Source organism: Micromys minutus (assembly GCF_963924665.1).
Source record: "Micromys minutus genome assembly, chromosome: 18".
Lineage (NCBI taxonomy): Eukaryota > Metazoa > Chordata > Mammalia > Rodentia > Muridae > Micromys > Micromys minutus.
In genome coordinates, this window is record NC_137953.1 from 26,042,282 (window position 1) to 26,062,476 (window position 20,195).

Genomic DNA, 20,195 nt, shown 5'->3' on the forward strand with positions numbered 1-20,195 from the left:
CCCCATTATTAATTCTTTGGGTTTGCATTTCCCCCCTCTGGATTAGACTCACATGCAGAGTCTCTCTTCCCTTGCTTATGATGTCACAACATTATGAGTCTGTCACTTACTTTGCAGTCTGTGCTTGCAAGTCTCCTGATGTCCCAAGGTGAGCTAGTTAAATGTGGACAACGACATGGAGGCAGGTAAAGAAAATGACACCCATGCATAGCATCGCTGGTGGCAGGAGATACTCCTGTGGCCTCTGCTTGTGTGGTCGTCTTGGTCCTGGACTAGGTTGCAAATTCCTAGAGGCCTGAGTCTATGTAAAACTCAAGGATCAAACTGGAATTTCCCCAGACAGTTAACTCCAGGGAAGGGTCTCTGGACAGACAGAAGGACAAATGAAGACAGGGTATGACAGATGAAATTTGTCCCCACTCTCCAGCACAAACACAGGTGCACATACACCTTGACCCTTAACCTTAATGAATGGACAACTCTGTGAATTAAATTTGTTCTCCCACATGAAAGAATTACGTTTTTTTTTTTTTTTTATGGAGACTAGAAATGTACCTCAGTTGGTAGAGTGCTGGCCCACATGATGGAGGCCCCAGCATTGTATAAAACACTTGGTGGCACAGCACTTAGAAGGTACAGGTAGGAAGATCAGAAGTTCAAGGTCATCCTTAGCTACATAGAAATGTCAAAGCCAACTTGGAGACTCTATCGCAAACTAACAAAACCAAGTGCACCCAAATTGCCCTACAGATGCAGATTGGTGCTAGCCCCTTCCTGTGCCTGACCAGTAAGCTACAAGCAGAGCAACAGAACAGACTCTGCATGCAGTGCTTTTTAAAGTTGCTGGACACCCTTTATCACGGGCCCCATCGAACACTGGTTTCCAAGTGCAAATGGGGACTGGTGGTCCCGTGGGGCTTGTGAGGATGGCCCTATAAGCAAAGACTTCACCTGCCTTCCCTTTTGGCACTAAGAATAGTAAACACCAGCACCTTTGGTCCTTGGCCTCCCAAGAATGGCCTCACCCAGCCCCCTTGCTAGGAAGCGAATTCCAATCATCGTCTTCATTGTATTCTAAACCTAAAGAAAACAAGGCATCATGCCCAGCAGCTCGTCCATAAAACATTAATCACTGTCCCCTCCTCGAGAAGCCTCTGACCAACGAAGGTATGCTCTACAGGAGCCGTGGAAAAATCCTAATGGCCCCACACATGGCCTGGCCACATGGAGGGTGGGGGCCTGGCAACAGTTCCTCCAGTGCTTTTCCAGCCAGGTTCCTAGCTTTGGTTCCAAGGATGCTAAGGACTAGCCTGGGAACCCCAAAGAAAAAGAACCTTCCACACATCCATCAGGTTCCCCAAGAGTATTGTGGTTCTTAGGGTTAAGTGGCTTCCTTAAGCCACCACACCTTCCACTGAAGCCTGCTTTGGGCCCACAGGTAACAGTGCCAGGACCAAGGCCAGTGGGATAGGTCACACCTACCCATTATGTCATCTAGCCAAGACCCAGCACCCAGACAGCAGAACCACCCTCATCCTGGTGAAGAACTTGAGCTCCTACAAGAGGAAAGTTTGGAACCGAGAGTTGGTATAGTGAGTAAAAGCACCTGCCACCCAGAGTCTGATGAGCTGAGGTCATGAATCCACACACAAAATTACAACTGCAACCACAAGTGTAAAGGAGAGAACCAACAAACGCAGTCACATATGTAAACACATACTTCCCCCTATAGGAAGATGGAACAGAGTTAGAAGAATCCATGTGGAAGTATAGAAGCCAGGTAGCCTGACACAGAGAGACTCCTGTCTCAAACAAGGTAGAAAGATAGGTACTGATACCTGAAGGTTGTTGTCTGACATCCACAAGAATACTGTGACACACCTACCCCCACATACATGAACACACGTGCACAACACACACACACATTTGTACCTCTGTATGTGTCTCTCCTCTTTCTCAAACACGTGCGCTTAAGCACACACACACACACACACACACACACACACACACACACACACACACACACACAGACTCAGTATCTGTAAGGATTCCAGATTTCTATGTCTTTAAAAATAAAGAATATTTACCCAGTACTAAACCTTACAGTGTCAGGACACAGAACACAGGGCTATGACTAGTCCTCTCTACAAAGGGGTTTGAAAAGTCTTCTAATCTGTGCCAGGCCTGATCAGGGGCCTCTGATGGGGTGTGGCAATTGCAGTGTTGCAGCATTTTGCTCGTGTGAGTTTAATGGAAAGACAAATATTCTAGGATTCAGTGGCTGCTAGAACACATCCTGCTTCCTTGTAGACAGGTGCAGAAGGCTTGACCTTTCATGCTGTCTGAATCATCCTCAGGTTAATGGGCTAAAGGCTGTGGATAGTTTTGATAAGGGTGGGTGACCTGTAGTCTAGTCTCATCGAGGTCACAGTTGGAGGCAGGTGACAGGTGCCCCCCTCCAAGGAATCCCATGTGCTAGTCACCTGACTGTTCAGGAGTCTGGGGACAAAGGTTGAGTCCTGGAGGCATTCAGGAAACTTGCTGCATGTGTTAAAATCCGAGGAACAAAACAGACCTGATACCTGAGGTTGTCCTCTGAACTCTGCTTACTCAAAATGCTGCATCCCATCCCAATTATTTCCCAAACCCACTCATCTATGCTGGGCCGAGTAGAACTTGAGCATAACGAAGTCTGTAAGAAGCTGGGGAGATAGATACCTGGAGCTCTGATCCCATGAAAGTGTATAAGACAGTCTGGCTCTGAAGCCATTGCTCTCAAACCTACTGTGTATATAAAGCTTAGCTTGGTGCATTATTATCCCTCATGGTGCAGCATTGGCCTTCTCCTGTCCATATACTCTACAAACAGGCTGATCATATTCCCTCCCTATCAGGAGTAGGTACAGATTAATGGAAGTGGTCTCAGTCTGGTGGTGCCCTAAGTCATAACCACGTATTTCTGTCTACAAGCAGGCTTCTCACAATGTTGGGAGACACAGGACAAGCCTTTTTCATTTTGCCTTCCTGTTACCCTATGGGAATGAATGCAGCTACAGCTCAACCTGGCTTCTCTGATGGCCCAGAGCTAACTCTACAAAGCACCAGCACAAGACAGGTCAGCATCTCATAATGCACAATGGAGACAGTCAATTGTTGAAGCAGAACAGGTTCAAACCTCAATCTCAGCACCATCCTGTTGTGTAGCCTTAAAAGAATGATTTCACCCTCAGGAACCCACACAACCTTTGTAAATGCAAAATGGCTCCACCTTCTAATATTGCAGGTTACAGCAAGGTCTTTCATTCCGCATGGGTACTCCAGAAACCCCAATTTAGCTTCTTCTCCAGGAGCTGCCTCTATGCTCTAGGATTCTAGAAATTACAACTTACAGAAGTCATGTGAGAAAGGCTACAATGTGGAGTTGAGCAGAGATGAAAGTGGCTGATCAGGAATTAAGTAGCTGGAGTCCACAGTGATCAGAGACTGAGGGGATCTGAAACCTAAGAGGATGGGACAAGGAAGGGGTAGGCTAAGAGGGACTGTGAAAGAGTTTGACATGCCCTCACACATGAGTCTGTGACACTTTGGACTAGCCTCTACAGTGTTCTTACTGCCTTGCAGTCACTCTCTCATTCCAACTGTAAGCACCTCACCAGGAAGAAGCCAGGGAACTTTGTATGGACTGGGGCAGCTCCAGGGTCCTTGTACAATACAGTCAGAAATGCTATGCTAAGCTTTCTCCAATGTCACCTCTTGTTCCATCACTACAGAAATATGAGGACATGCTGAGTCCTCCCCATATCCCCTTCCCTCCTCAGACTACACTCTGGTGACACTTGTGCCTGCCACATGGAGATCACCTTCCAGAGCAAACCTCTGTAGGAAGGAACAGGCTTGCCAATGCATAGCCTGTTCCCAGTGGCTAAGTTCACACTTGTTCCTCACCCTGAAGCATTTCATGTGTCACACATGGGGTCAGTGTCAGGACCTTTGGTCTAAATCTCTGTATAGCATAACACTGGACTCATTTTCTCTGATGAGTCAACCCTGAAGAGCTCTTCTGGGAATCCCAAGGCATAAGTATGGGGCAAGCTTCCAGGGTAAGCAGAGCTGTGGCTCCTCAGCTCTGCCCTGAAGAGAACACAGGAGTTAAGAGGGATATGACTTCAACCCTCCTTACTCTAGCTCTTCTACCCTCTAGAAGCCAAAATGGGTCCTATCATGCCATTTGAACTGGGCCGAACTCTCTCTTCACTTCCTAACAGTTGTTCTGTAGATTTCCACAGCTTCAGAAGTCTCCCTATTAAGGACAAGACCCTCTCCCTCTGAGGGTCTAGGGTATAACTGTACCCATCCCTTGGGGCCAAGGTTTCCTTAGGGCATAAGGGTATCCTGTCTTCTTCCCAGACTGGGAGACATAAAACTGAGAATAATCCCCTCACAGAAGGGAGTCCCTGTGTAGGGATACAATACCCAAATAAACAAAAACCACAGGAGGCCTGGAGGACCTTACAAGTCATTGTTCTTTATTTTCTTACCATAAGATGGAATTTCAATTGCAAAGAAACATACACAGAGCAGACAGATACAGGGTCTTGGTTCACAGTGGCCAGATCTAGATGGAATAGGCCTGCCCTGTTCCCCCTCCAGAACAGCTCTCACCACCTCCACTCCCATCCCTGCCCTCACCCCTACCCCCATTCTTGGCCCTTCACCATTGCCCAGGCAGAAACTGAGAAGCTGGAGGTGAGAGGAGTCCACTTCATTGACCATGGAGTGGCCAAACATGGCCTTGACTGCTAAACTTGACCCAATATGATATAGTTGAGCATATGGGACCTCAGTGTCCTTATCTGTTAAGTGGGTATAGTGTTTTCTAGGGAATGGAGAAGAGTGTGCAGCTGTAATGTGCCAGTGGTCCATGGCCTCCTGACTGTTCAGTTGCTTCTAAGCAACTGGAGAATGTGGCTGTCGGTTCACAACATGGTTAAGGGCACAGTGGTAGAGATGTCCCGGCTTGATGGGATTGAATGGAATAACCTAGAGAGATAAATGCAATTCCTGAGCTGAATGCTCTCTAATCTGCCCTTGGGCTGCAGCAGAACCTGCATCATTGGGTCATTGCAGAAAGCAGACTGTGCCTGGAGTCACATAGTGAGACTCTCCAGATTGCCCAGACTCTGACCAAATTCATCCAGCCAGGAGCTCATAAGCCAGGACAAGAGTGGCCTTCTTGATCGTAATGAACTAGGGGCATCCAAACCCAGCATGGGCAGGGGCTGTTGCGTATCTAGCTGCTTCTCTCCTCAGACATGACACGGCAGATAGCCCAGTGCTCTTTTCTTAACAAACACACACACACACACACACATACACACACACACACACACACACACATCTACACTGTAAGGGAGACTAGAGGGCTCAAATGAACATCCAGTTGGTGCCATGTTACATGGGCCGACCCACTAGAGCTAGGCAAGATAGCATGAGTTCTTCTTCCACCACAAAATGACCTTCACTCTGCTACAGCAAACCTGCCTGAAGGAAGGCTCTTGGTGTGAGCAGGCACTTCCAGCCTCCTGGACAGCTTCTCTGCTATGTAGCTCATCCACATGTGACCCCGGGCTGCGGATGTTGGGCAAGAGCTCGGGTCCGGTACACAAGGCAGTGCCGCCTAGCCTATCCCTTCTAGAACCTGTGGCACGTCCACACTTACAGAGTCCCCAAAGCTGTCCCTTCCTTGCCACTTTACAGATGTGATCACTGAGGCCTCAGCACAGGGACAATTCCAAGGTCTTAGAGTGAGGTTAAGGGGAAGGGTCCTGGAGGTAAGTCAGACCAAAGGGGAAAGTTAAGGAACCTCCTCTCCCTCAAAGTGCCTTTGGGGATAAGGTGCCTACACAAGGAAGGCCATGATCAAAGGCACAAAGCAACAATGGCAGAATCCCAGGCACCGAAGGTGGGTGACTTGCTGGGCAACTTTGGTATGAGGGGGACACTTTCTAGCACACTCTGAGGGGACAGCTAGCAGGTATGTCCCTCCCTTTCACTCCTCCATGAAGTCAAAGGAGTGAGGTGCTGAGTTGATAAATCTTGGTCCCCAGAAAGCTCTGAGACCAGGAAACAGAAAGAAAGACAGTGATATTACTGTCCCAGACAAGGCTAGACCATTGGGGTCAGACTGGTCTTGGGGAGTGACTTTGGTCAGCTTGTCAGAGTGTCTACAATATGATTTCAGCCCTCCCCTCCCTCCGCCCATCCCTGCCCCACCCCCATATGGATGCCCAGGTCAAGTCTCCTCTATTTGGGCTTCATCTCCACCCTGGAGTTGATGTCGTCAGCATCCAGGTCATACTCCTCCACCTGGCCACTGGTCCACACCTTCATGCGGTCTGTGAAGTCGCTGCTGCGTGGGGCCAGGATGAAATCATAGATCAGCACTGCCAGGGCACCTCCGATGAATGGTCCCACCCAGAAAATCTGGAGAAGAAGTGTGAGAGTTCAGGTGACGGCTGGCCGCACTACCCTTCCCCTCTGTCTTGAGTGAGAAACAGACAGACCAGCCCCCTTCTTTCTAATCCCGGTGCCCCTCAGAGTGGTCCCAGAGCAGGGCGTGTAGTGGGAACATATCCTGGCCACTGTACACACAGCTCAAGTATCTCTGTAACAGCCTATTCCTGAAGATGGCTACTACTCCCTCCCCCTAGCCTTGGAAGGTTCCCCAGAGATGGGCTCGTCTAATAGAAGGGTGGCCAGGAGTACACAGACCAACAGTAATTAAAGCTAAAACCCACGAGATGTGTCCTCTCTGATAGCTCTGCTTGCAGACGTGTGTCCTCCCTCTCCTGATGGGAGAGGCAACAATCCTAAGTCTACTTCATTCAATGTCTGGGAAACCAAGACACAAAACCCTCCTGAGGTTGCTAAATCCAAAGGAGGCAAGGCCAGAATCTGAACCCCGCTGGCTGTCCAGCACCCTGTTAGGATGACAGGGCAGGGCAGTGGATTTGAGTAGAGACGACACAAATCTTTTCATGATCTGAACCCCTCCCTTCATCTCAGGATTCGGGTTCTTGATTTCCTCTGTCCTACCTGTCTCCCAGAATCTCTATGAGAGGAAAGCGATGCCTTGCGTCCGCCTGTCCGTTGTGACTTACCCAGTGGTTTGAGAAGTTTCGGGTGAGCACTGCAGAGCCAAATGACCGGGCAGGGTTGATACCACAGCCAGTGTAGTCAATCTGGAAGGAGAGCATGTAAGGAACAGGAATGTAAGGGAAGTGACCGGGAGAATGTGAGAGAGAAGGAACAGACCAGCAGAAAATCAATCCCACTGGAGAGAGTGGCACAATCAGTCCCTGAGTCTTTTCCCTGTCACGAGTGGATCTGCCACAAGAAAATTACATCTGGAGCACCAGAGACACCCACACTAGCCCTACTCAGCACCTTGGCCCTGGCCTCCCCATGGCCCCAAATGGGAATTCCCTTACTTACAGCCAGCAGGTGTCCAAGGGCCACAGACAAGCCAATGGCAAGCGGGGCTGAGCCGCCTAAGTCTCGGCGCCTCCGGTCAGTAGTGGCCAGAACACAGAGCACCAGCTGCAGCGTGCCGATGATCTCGATGCCCAGACCCTGGCCGGAGTTCACACCTTGAGCCAGCTGCCATGAGGAGAATCAAGAAGGCCCAGTGAGTTCAGGTGGCGAGCGTAACAAGATTCCCAGAGCACCAGGCACCAGGAGACAACTGTCAGTCACGTCATCACCAAGTGATCACACACACACACACACACACACACACACACACACACACACACACACGGCAACTCATGAGCCTCAGGCCTTGACTTGAGAGGTGGGAGTCAGACACGGAGGTAGTCAGGGATGTCTGGAGGAGAAGAGGAGTGTGGTTGGGGAAAAAAATCAAGTGGAGGTACCACCTCTTCTTTTCAAGTCCAAATCTTTCCCTGTCTCCATCCCCCTTCCCTTCTGTATCTCCTTTCCTCCCTCTTCTCTCTACTGGCCTCAGCTTCCCTCTCTTTGGCTGCATGGGCCCTAACTACTGTAGTCAGGCTGCCTCCCCACCCCCACTCCTGAGCCACTTTTGGAAAGATGACTCATGGACAAAGAAGGGAATGGTCAGTGCCATGAAGTCTCTGGAGCCCCGTGGTACCTGCAGCTGCCCTGAGAAAGATCCCTTGAAGGGGATCCAAACAGCTTCTCCAGGTCCAGGTCTGGTGCCAGGTGCACCCCACAGGGCAGCTGAGGCATCTTGTGAGGATGCAGGGATGCTCCTCACAGTCTTCCTCCCAGGAGGGACAGCTGAGCCCCACCCAACAAGCTGACACTAGAGGTTCACTTCCAATTTTCCCACGGAGTGGTGATATCCCCAAAGCCACGAGGCATTCTTCTGGGTAGGGGAGAAGGGTCCTCCCGGTTCAGCCCTGAGGCGATCTCACAAGAACAATACTCTTCCCGCCTTTGTCTGCAGGGCTGGCTCTCAGGGAGTGACTCACATCCCTTCTACCGCCATGAGGTCCCAGCTTTGGACCTTTCCTGGCCAACCCCAAAGCTGTGTCCCTTCTGCCCAGTGAGACTTCTGGGACCATGCCCAACTATCATATGACTACAATAGAGGCAACAGAGGCAGAATCCCAGTGTTCAGGCTCTTACTCTTCTGGTCGGGGATGGTGAGCCCGGTTGTCTCTGGGCCTCAGTTTCTCCATCTGCAAAATGGGTTTAAGGTCTCCAGAAGATGCAAAGGTCACGGAACATTCGGGAGAAGGTAGCAAAAGTGAGAAATACCAGGGGGTGAAGATGGAGGTGAAGGATGAACTGTGTCTGCTGGCAGAGGCTGCCTGAAGCTGATTCGGCTTGATGAAGAAATGACTAGAAGTCCATACTGGCTCTCTCCACTTCTTCCTGGAAAGCCTGTGGCCCTCACTGACATTCCTGGCATCTGTCCCTCCATCTCCCCTACTCTCTTAGGCTGGCCTAATGGCTGCCTGGCAGAAGTACTGCAGTGAGCACTTCCTCTCCAGTTAATGGAGCTGTCCCTAAGCCTTCTGTTCAGATCCGACCCCCACCCTGCCCTTCTCACAGATCGAGCCAGAGCCAGTTCATCTCTTCCCCTGGTTCTTAACTACGGTTGAGCCCCAGACCCTATGCAAGGTCTCCTTCCTATCTACACAAAGCAGAGCACGCCCTAGTCCCAGGCCCAGAGATCTGAGTCCTCAGGAAGCAGGAGACAGCCATCTAGCCTGGGAACTCCAGAAGGGACCTGACTCCTGACCGCCGAAGACATAGGCTGGCAGCTGTCCCCTTCTGATGCCAATGTCTACTGCCATCCCAGCAGCAGCAGCAGCAGCCACCTCCCTTGCCCCTGCTGATGAGGCCTGCTCTCTGCATGATGGACTTGAGCTACTTACATCCAAGAAAGCACCAAGAGTGTTAGAGATTATTACATGTCAAACAACTGTTTCAACAGAGCCCAAGCCCAGTCACTGATCACTGGAGAAGACCCACGTCCGCACTCGTGTGCAGAGCTTTGCCTGGATTTTCACTAAAATTGAGAGAGCAGCTCTCAGTTTTGAGAATGCAGGTGTGAGCAATGGAACATGCCACACAGCTCTTGTGAGGCATTCAGAGCTGCTGGTCACCAGACCCAGACGGAATCCTGGCTTATGGCAGCATGCAGACTTATCAGCTCTACGGGGCTTTCTATGGGACTAGGCTGTTCTCTGCCTTCATCTGCCACACTGTCCTGGACGCATGGAGTAGCTGAGTATCCCAGAGGAGAGGAGTCCACCTGCCACCTAGCTGGGTGCTTTTGTCCCTCCTGGTCTGGGAGCCTTACTTCCAGGTCTCTGCAAACCTCTGAGGAGAGGCTCATTTGAAAGTGCACAGTTTTCCAGAACTCCCAGCCTCTTGGTAATAGCTGATCCCAGCACAGCCCTTAGAGTGAAGGGCCTATGCTTTCACACTTTAGCTGGGAGGTGGAAGGCCAACCTTTGAGGCTCACATGTGAGAGGACAGAGCAGGACCATATGCTCAAGGAGTAGGCATCGAGGTCTGAACCCTCGCCTCAGCGTTGATGTCACTCCAGGCTCATGGGCTACAAGGGGACCAGACTGTTCCCAGCTTGAAATGAGCTGCTGGCAAAAGGTGGCTCTGAGACCATCAGTGTCCCAGCCTAGGACTGACCTCTGCATGCCATGTTACATGAACCCTCCCTGCCACTTGAAGGCAAGCCACCGGGACAGCTCACAAAGTCCCAGGCGTGGAGCCCTGACTTTTGGTAAGGGCCTCCTGTGCCCCACCCTTGAGAAGCAGCAGAGTCCGGAGCCAGGCCTGGCTGAGGCTGAGCCTCTGCTCTCAAGGAATAGCTCAAGAGACATGGCTGTCTGCCCACCGCACCGTCTCCATACTCAGCACTGACCCGCTAGGGAGCGGTGGAGCCCACCTCATCGCCTCTCAGACGGCACTTATGTGTGCTCAGTGTACAGCTGTGTGGCTTTGTGCTGTCTGCAGTGGTTTTCAGCCCTTCTTCTTCTTCTTCTTTTGGTTACACCTCACCAGGTTTATTACAGAATAATTGAATGATCTAAGAACTTTCAAAATATTAGACCTACAGTCAGTAAAAAAACAATTGAGACTAAAAATAAATTAAAAATGCACAACTAAATGAATCAGCTCAAACTACTTCCAACGTGAGTGTTTTTAATAATCCTCCCTTAGAAACGGATAGAATGAGCCAGTCTAAAAAAGGGGGGTGGAGGGGTGGGGAGGCCTAAGAACACAAGTGAGAATTAATCCACGGAAACAGCAATACTTGATTAAAGGAAAGTAGGGGGAACCTTCACCTTGGGATTAGAGACTAGTCAGTCTTTTTAAGTCCCTGGAGGAAATTTACACAAGTGGATAGGTCCTGGCCAAGTACTCCTGAGCAGAGCCCAGGATTCGATTTGATGTGACTCAAGACACCATGCTGGGTCGGCTCTGCAGAGCAGAGGCTCTCTGCAGAACAAAGTCCCAGCTGGTCTCTGTGTATTTGCACTGGTGTGTCTGGTGGCACTTCTGAATGCGTCACCATGTCCCTCGTGCTCCATGCCCACAGGGGTGGTGCCACTACTATCTGGAGAAGGGAGTGGAGTGTCGAAGAGAGACCCCTTGAGCAAGAGCAGCTGCTCTCAAAGGCCCTTTATTTGCTCCCAGAGCCATTTTATCTTTCTGACAAGAAACAATACACAAAGCAAGGGTTTCCAGCTTCCTTTCCCCCTTTTCCTTACTGCAGAGCAAGGAGAGGAAGAGGCTCCTGTGAGGACCTCCCCTCTCCTGCATCCCCAGATCTAAGCAGTGTTGAGAGCACGTTCTTTGCCCAGCGTTATGTATATGCATGTGTGTGTACATGTCTGTAGAAGGTTTGGGGCATAGGCTTGGTTGGGTCTCATTTTTCCCAAGAGCAAAATGCAGGCATTGGCCTCGACTCTAGCCCCAAGCAGCCTCCAGGTTCCTCCTCGCCTGAAACCAGGTAGGCACCCTTTAGCCAGCATTCAGAAACCTGAGTTCAAGTCTCCAACTCCCATCTTCAGTTTTGCATAAAGCCTGTGGCACAAAACCTCTTTTACCCACCTACACTGTACCTCCACACAGCCAGCCCGGCAACCCCCGGAGCAACTTCCTTGTCAGATGTGTCCAACCTGCATATTTCTAGAAATAGGGGGCTCAGCTGCCTATGTTTTTTTAAAAAATCTTTACACAGAACAGAAACTCCCCTCTGGAGAGTCTCCGCTGGAATTTCAAAACCCTGAAGGAGCTGATTGTGCCTACCCGCTGTCTTTGGTCTATGAGATTTAGTCCCAGTCTCAAGGATGCTCAGGAACATTAGCTGTTTGGGTGAGTAAAGATAGCCCCTCCCCCATTCCCCCCCTCATCTCACCCCACTTGGGCTGCTCCCAGTCATAGCAACACTGTGGACAGGGAGCCTCTCTAGTCTCCAGAAAATGGCCCAGAGAGTGGAGTCCCTGAACACTGCAGAGCCTCAGGACATTTTTTCTGCCCTCATCTGCAAGCATGAGGCTCAAGTCTGAACTGTCCAGGAGCCCTGAGACTCACAGATGCTTCGAAAGAGTAGGGCCAGGGAAAGTCCTCAGGACAGAGAACTGCTACCAACAAGAACTTAAGGCTCTTCTGTCACCACAAATGGCTTCTGGTAGGGGTGTGGGTGGGTAGGGGGAAACTCACCTGCCTGGAGAGACCAGACAGGTTATAGTTCACAATACCCCGAGTGGGGCTCTAGAGAGTAGGGCTCTGTAGGGACCTCCAGATAAGCTGCTGAAAGCTGCTCGGGCTATTAAGAGGAGAACCAGGGCAGAGGAGCTGAGGCTGTGGTGGGATTGGGTGGGAGCAGTTTTCCTCAGATGCCACCTGCATGAGATCTCTTGGAGTATTGTCTTTTAAAGTGTTGTCAAATGGATCCTGGTTTGGGAAAGGTAGACCACACTAGCTGTACTGGTCCAGCAGATGCTGTGGAGGACGGAGCCTCAGAATTTTTGTGGGAAGGAATGAATGCCCTGCCACAAAGCTCCGCCTCTGAACACTCTTCCCCCTTGCCCTGTCCCTCCTTTCTTCTGCCTGGAAACAATAATTATAGGTCCCAGCTATGCTGTTATATCCAGCCCCCAGCTCTGTCCCTGGCCATGCTGGACTCAGTCAGGGCATTGGAAATTTACGCTTTTTTTTTTTCAGAACCCACTCCTAAGCCCTAGTAGAGGTAGCAAGAGAATCAGCCCTGGTTGGCTTTCAGGTAAAGACCCTCTCTCCTCATGGCTGGGGATGCTAACACCCAAAAAACTGAGAGAGGAATAAGCATTTGGGGCCAATACTTATCCATACAATCTGGAATAACAGGTGGAAACATTTCCAAGTATCTGGGTCCCAAATGAATAGCACTACGAGATGACCCTGAAGGGAACAGGTGCACCCTCTGCCTGAGACCCGGGTGGCTAGACTGGGAGGCTCTAGGAAAATAGTCTCCTCCAGAAACAGAGACCAGACCAGCTCCAGAGCTCCTACTTCAACAATCAACCTCCTAACATGACACCAGCCTGCCCAACTTTGATGACCACCTCTACTCCACAACTTCCCTTGCTCCTTTGCCCTCAGCTCTACCCAGAAGCCCCTTCTCAGTCCACATTTGGGTTCTTACAGGGCGATCTCCCTGGAGGCTCTCCTGGCCCTCCCATCCTTTCAGTTCAAAAGTTCCTGGCCCGCCCTGACAGCCCTTATCTCACCTGCCTCCTGCCTGGTATCACAGGCAGCTGTGCAGTTTGTCTGGCCTCGTGCCCATGAACTGCCCAGAGTGGGGAGCCTGGCTGACCCAGCCTTGCCCTCAGCACCCAACGGCCCCAGTCATTTCTGCAGGATGAGGGCCAGAAAGGGGAAGAATGAAAACAGTTGGGAAGCCAGGACTCTAAGGCCCCAGCATCCTCTACACTCCAAAGCCAGCCACACCCTTTTGAATCCTATTCACGGGTTCATAGGTGGGAATTAGGGTTATCTAAGCCCAACATATTGCATGGAACAACATAGGGTGCAGGTGACTGACCCGGGGCCTGGGAGTCTCACAGCCTATACCCAAGGGTGTAAATTAGGTTCTACCTCTTTAACCCAGAAAGGACCAATGGATTTATAGGAGGCCCGTGGTCTCTCTAGGGCGTTTCCTGAGCCCTGACTTAGTCAGGAGAAAGTTGTCCCCACTATGTCCCCGGAGGACACCCCCTGACTCAGCCAACCACTTCCTGCCACTTCCCCCTCTATTTTCTTTGGAAATCTCCATGCCAACAACTCACCCCACCCAGGTTTTGGCGGCAGGGTGAGGGTGAGAGCAAAGTTGTAAGAGCCTTCCCCAAGGATGTAAAGGGATGAGGCTGCCACCTGTTCCGTTGACTATTGTTCCTCTAAGGCACTAAGACCATTCCTAGCCCCTCCATAACCAGGAGCCAGTGCCCAAAGAGAGCCATTTGTCTGTGGGACAGACAGTCCTACATGTCAAAGTTGCATTGTTTGTTTGGATGGGGTAGTAGAAACCTCACCACAATGTTTGGTCCCTCTATATGATACAGCGGCTGGGGCTCCTCTTAGCCAAGTCCTTTGGGGGTAGGTAATTAGCGCCAACCAAAAATATAATCTAGTAGTGTGGGAATAGCAGGAATGTCACCAGAGCCTAAACTCCTTTTGAAACTCGGGATGCTCAGCTCCAGGAAGACTTAGTGGTTAACAATAAACAAGGCTTAGGGTGCCTGCCTCCTTCACCGAGTGGTCCTCATACTAGCCTGAAACTTTTTCTCCTGCAGGTGTATATATCCTGCTTGACACAGAATCTCTGTCACCTCTGGAAAATTGGTGGGGTGGGGGTTGGGGGGTACGGAGACTGAAGTGTGGTGTAGCCAGACTCAGGTACTGCCGAAGCAATCACTTTCTGCTTCTGCCTTGGAAGACCATATTAGAAATGCAAAGTCTTTGCCAGCAAGGGCATAGGTCTTGCCTGTCACTTGACTTGGAAGAGACAAGAGCTAGGAGGGAACATGCATTGCCTCCATCCTCCCCATCCCCCACCTCAGTGGGAACTTGAACCTCCTCCTCGCAGGAATTCACTAAGGCACCTAGTAGCCTGGCTCCTATTGGAGAGACTGACGTCTAGAGGGACACGGCCCGTCTAACCCTGCTCCTTATGCCTATGGCAGCCAAGTTTTCTCCAGCTAAAGTCTAAACTCCAGCCGTGGGGCTAATCTTCAATCTCCACTGAGCAGAGGTTGACTTAAAAGTGCGATCTTGAGGTGTCACTGTGGCACAGAAGTGCTCATCCCTGCAGCAGAGCCACAACAGCTGCCCTCTGCATCAGACTTTCACCTCCTTCCCCATCTGCATCACCAGGACCTGGACTTCAGCAGGGAAATAAAAGGAGTCCACTCATGCATAAACCATCCAACTCACAGGATGAACCCTTGCTCCTGTCTCCCTGTATCCGCCCTGCTGGGGTTCAGCTACCTTCGCTCCTCTGAGCCTGATTCCTCCACTTTGCCATTAGTCTCTGCCTCCTTTGGTGAGGGACTTCAGCCTATTCCATTCTGAAATATCCTGTACCCTTACTCAGACACTCCTACTGAACTGGTCCCCATTAAACCCAAGTGCCACTCAGCCATCATGGGCACTTAGCTAAGAAACTGGAAAAGGTTTGTGGCCAGGCAGCCACCACAGAGGCCACTTAGCTGTATGGAATAGCCCAGGGACAGTTATGTTGAACGTTTGCCACACACTGCTGCCAGCATCAGCTTATCATTAAAGCCAGGAAAAATTGGTACAAGTGCTGCACACTCTCCAACGCAGCATCAACTTGCAAATAGCTTGCACAAGTTCAGGACCCAGGCAGACAGGCACACACCTTCATTTCCACCTCTGTGCTCAACAAGCAAGCATGCCCCATGGTTCAGTGGCCAAGGACTGCTGAGCTGAGCCCTTCTCCTGAACTGGTTATCTAGAAAACTCTCCCCAAACTCCAGAGTTTTGGTTGGTCCCTCAACTTTGTCTAATTCTTGGGGGCAGAGGGATGAAAGGGGGCTGTCTTCTGACTTTCTGAGGAAGTTGATTTGGAAGCCTGGGTAAGGATTAGAAGCCCAGGCAACTGATCAAGAAAGTCAAACTCAGACACTTGCAGACGTGGCTTTAAACATGGTAGGTATTTGGAGAAAGTGTACTTGGGACAGTAGGTAGAGACTGCCTAATGCATAGGGCTGCAAAGGAGAAAAGTGGGTGCTCAGGTAGGACAGAAGAGGGCCAAGTAACTCCCTTGAAGCGGGAGGGACTGCTGGCACACAGCTAGCTGCCCCCTCAGCTCGTTCCTGGCAGGAGATAACTCTGCAGGGGACTTTGGCACAACCATTAGTGTTTAGCTCCTCCATGCTCACGGCACCTCCCAGCAAACAGACCCTGCAGCACAGCTGAGTTCTAGCCCCAGATCTCAGCATGACCCCAGAAACCCTCATCCTTCTCTCTGTTCTTCGGTACCCCCGTTGCACCGTAGGCAATGTGTTCTCCTACAGACCCCCTTAGCCTGAGATACCCCACTCACGTCATTGCGGCCAAGTGAGTTGTCCAGTAGGGAGGAGGTGATGCCCGAGAGGATGGCAGTGGCAACGATGGCTCCCACGCACTGGGCGATGATGTACATGACAGCTCGGAGGATGCTGATCTGACAGCTGAGCAGGAGCCCCAGTGTGACCGCTGGGTTGAGGTGAGCACCGCTGATGTGACCCACACTTTGGGCCAGAGTAGCGATGCTCAGACCAAAGGCCAGTGACACCTTCACGTTGTCCTGGACCAGCGTCTGGTTTTTCTCCAGTGGGTAATTGAAGCCCAGGGCAGAGCCGATGCTGATGAAGACGAAGAGGGTCATGGCCAGGAACTCAGCCACCACAGCCCTCCAGAAGATCTTCTTCTTGATTTCGCTGGCCATGCTGGCAAGGGGCTCAACTTAACCGCTGGATGCCTGGTGCTCAACTCCCTCCAAGAGCTGAGCCACACAGCCTGGGTTGGGCCTATTTATAGGGCTGGGTGGGGGGAGCACAAAGGGAGGAAGGCCTCTCCTTTCTCCTGGCCCGCCCCACACCACACGAGCCTCCTCTCTGCGATGGATACACACAGGGCTCTGCTGTCTGCCTGCCAACTTTTTCCTTCCTCCTCTCCCCCTCCTGCCCTCCCTTGCTCCCTCCACCCACTTCAGCCCTCAGCCCTGCCCAGCCTGAGGAGGCAGGAGGCAACCCCGTTGCTCTAATAGGCTTTGGGAAATTCTTCCAAGCTGGCCCTTCTCAGGGGGCCAGTGAAATCCAGGTGTCCCCGCCCAGCCTGCAAAGCTCAAGGGTGCCGGAGGGCAGAGCCTGGCACTCTAGAAGGGGTGGGGAATACGGGTTGTCTGGACTCCCTAGACGAACATTGCCCTCCCTGGGGGTGGCACCAGAAATTGCCTGCCTGTCCCAGCCCACTCTGAGCAGAGTTAGTAATCTCAAGTTCTCAGGCCCAGAAATCTGTGGGCCAGTGTGACATCTAATGTCCTAGCCCAGGCCAAGCAGCTGCATGTCACTTTGGGGATATGCCCTCACTACTCAGGCCTCAGTTGATGGGGGTAAAGAAGTTTTGGGGGAGCCATCTCTCAGTCTGCAGACAACTGTGGGCCTTAGCCAGGCAAAGTTGTTGGAGAACTCCCTCAAATCCTCTAACTTAAAACCATGTGAGCCAAAGATTTGAGAGAAGGTGGGAAAGACAGGGATGCTTTAGGTTTTTCCTCTAATAGGCAAAGGGGCTATCAGGTCACTGGAGAGATAGGGATGACAGCTGAACGTGAAAGGGAGAGAGTAGAAGACATGAATTGGAGCTGAGAGACAGATACAGAGATAGGATGCAAGAGAACAGCAGGGAAGCATGATCCCAGTGATAGTGGGAAGTGAGAGAGCTTCCCCAGCCAGGCAGGAGACCGTGGCAGGAGCTAGGGATGCTCTCCCCTCGTACAGCACTCAACTGAGCACTGGGTTCAATCCTTAGCATCACAGGAAAAAACAACACTTCAGAAACAGGAAAAGCACATGCGAGCAGAGGAGACATCGGACTGGACCAGAATCGAGATACAGAAAGAGGAGAGAGGAAGGTAAAGGAGATCAGAGGTACTTTCCAACAGCAGGAGAGGAGGGAGGTACAGACAAAGCACCCACCATGCTCCCTGTGTACCCCCAAAACCTGGAGCTTTGGAGAACTGCTCACTTGCCTGCTGTTTGAGTGTGCTGGAAGGTACACCAGGAACAGCAGCTAGGCTCTTTCTGTGACCACAAGGCAGGTCCCCTCTCTTCTTATCGTAGTCCTTATCAGAACCATTGGCTTCTTACCCATTAGAGGTGAAAAACCAACACTCACTGAGAGAAAAGAACAGTCTCTGAGTCTGACATCTGTCAAGTTAGGGCCAAGCACTGCATCTGCAGGCTAGAACCTGACGTGACCTACAGGAATCTCGTGCTATGTTTGATGGGAGCAGGTGGCTGGTTGGGAATTAATTTACCACCACACACCTAAATACTTAGAAGGCCGGGGGGGGGGGGAGGAGTGGCTCTGAGCAGAAACGTGGTGTAGGTAGAGGCTGCTTGGCAGCTGGATGTAATCAAAGACTTACTAACCCTCTAGAGAGGGAACCAGTATGTTGGGGCACTTCCTGGAACTTCTCCCCCATCCTATATGCTGAGAGGTTCCCCAGTGACACAGCCCCTCAAGAAACCTCAGTTTGGCTCCAGGGGCCCCTAATCAAAGATCTGTTTGCAAGGTTGTGTAAGGCTTGTATCTGATAATGTCTGGCTCAGGGACCCAGCCAAGAGGATTCTAGGAAAACAGGCAGAGCTGGCCCCACACCAGAGGCTGGTGCAGCAGCAGTACACTGCACCAGAATCAAGTGAGGAATATGAGCCTTTGTGGACCAAAGCGTGTCTCACGAGGCTATGGCAGTGTCTGCAGGCCAGGTTTGTAGCTGAAATATGTGGTATGCTTGTGTGTGTGTGTGTGTGTGTGTGTGTGTGTGTGTGTGTGTGTGTGTGTGTGAATCTCTTGGATATTACTAATATACTCTTTAGCACAAGTATTTTATTATATCCCTTCTGCCACATAAGCTCATAAACTGTTTAGATCCGCTAACAACTGCACCTGTGAACATGGGCTTCAATCTTTGAGCGAAGGAGATGCCATCAGAATGCAGGCATTGCCCAAAATACCAATGTGAACTTTTTCTGTCACTACTTCCCACAATGCCCAGGGACCCCTGCAATTCTGAACTGTCTATCTACACGGTGGAAAGTTTCCCGGCTCTATGTGAGGCAGAAGGGCCCAGTACCTCATTCTTTTTCACTATTACAACCCAGGCTGGCTGGCCAGGGGAGGCAGGCTGGAACTAGGCAGTGCCTTCTGAGGCTGGGGTAGCCATCTGTGATATACCAAGGGAAGAAACTCTGGGATTAGAATACTGCACAACTTAATCCTAATCCCAAGGTTTAAGCCCCACCCCCACAAAATGGTCCCTGAGGCTTTACTCTACCCAGTTTACAATCCCAGAACAAAGGGCATGGACCTTGGGCTACTGGCCTCAGGGTAGGCAGGGGTGCTGGTGAAAACAGCTCCATCTTCCATGCATAGGTGAGGTAGAGAGGGCATCATCGATCTAAGGTAAAAACATCACAGAGGAGCAGGGATGAGCCAGAGTCCTACAGCGTAGTCATCCCTGGGAACCTAGGTCCAAGGCCAGGTTCTAGCTGTGCTTCTTTTATAGAGTGCTCCACTGCCCTAGGGCTGGCCCCTGTTGTCTTTCCTGTGAACAAGCTCTCAGACTCAGGCCAGACTAAATAAAGCAGGCACCCTCCATCCTAGTGCTCAAGCTCCAGGCAGGACTTGTCACTCGGGTCCTAGTGGCAGGCACGGTTCTGTCCTGGCAAGTGCTTTTCCAGATGTGCCTCATTCCTGAACTGCCCAGTGAGGCCCATTCCAGTCAGAGGTGGCTGTTCATAGGATGATCAGGGGCAGACTCATTCGTTTGGAGTTCCACAGAACTTCAGTCTTCATCTCAGAGGATGGTGACCAGAGCCTCAGATGCAGGAGGAGGACAGGAGTCTTAGGTTGTACAGAAAAGAAGCATCTCTGGGCATGGTCCATCTTTCACAACCCAGAAGCTTTGGTGACATGAAGGGCAGAGAAGCTGAAAGGTTGGACTCAAGCTCTTTCCAGCAGAGAGTTCCTCTATAAGCCAGGCAGAGAAAGCAATGGCTGCATTCCCCCGAGCAGGTCCACCAGGAATAGAGTGTGGGGTAGGAGGAGTCTTGGCACACACATAACTCTCCGGTCAGCACCAGCTTGGATGAGTTTTCCAGGCTTGCTCTGGCTTTCCTGGGTTGGAAGCAAGAACAGTGAAGCAGGAGGGAAAGACAGGATATATTCCCTGACAGGCCTGAGGAAAGTGGACCCCTTTCCCCTCCTGGGGTTCCCCACTTTGAAAGCGTCCCCAGTGGGGCTCCTGATTTTACCCCTCTGCTGGCTTTAATGCAGGACTTGTCAGCCGTACCTCTCTGGCTTGTCCCAGAGAGACTGGTCTTCTTAGGAATTCATAGCCAGGGGTGCCA

General features: G+C 51.2%; 1 protein-coding gene across 1 annotated transcript; it reads right to left on the minus strand.

Annotated features, from left to right (window-relative positions):
- Positions 1-4,563: 4,563 nt before the first annotated feature.
- AQP1 (aquaporin 1 (Colton blood group)) lies at positions 4,564-16,582 on the minus strand. The gene is made up of 4 exons (XM_080932082.1): positions 16,127-16,582; positions 7,495-7,659; positions 7,161-7,241; positions 4,564-6,483 (listed from the first exon to the last, which is right to left on the minus strand). Exons 1-4 carry the CDS (start codon positions 16,508-16,510, stop codon positions 6,304-6,306), a joined length of 810 nt encoding a protein of 269 aa, XP_080788208.1. The 5' UTR covers positions 16,511-16,582; the 3' UTR covers positions 4,564-6,303.
- Between the last annotated feature and the right edge of the window lie 3,613 nt (positions 16,583-20,195).

Excerpts from the sequence above, each read along its gene's own strand:
- AQP1 (XM_080932082.1), bottom strand. The coding sequence starts at position 16,510 with ATGGCCAGCGAAATCAAGAAGAAGATCTTCTGGAGGGCTGTGGTGGCT. Across the intron at positions 7,242-7,494 it reads CCCTTGGACACCTGCTGGCT|ATTGACTACACTGGCTGTGG; the intron begins GTAAGTAAGGGA and ends CTCTCCTTCCAG. Across the intron at positions 6,484-7,160 it reads GAAACTTCTCAAACCACTGG|ATTTTCTGGGTGGGACCATT; the intron begins GTAAGTCACAAC and ends CTTCTTCTCCAG.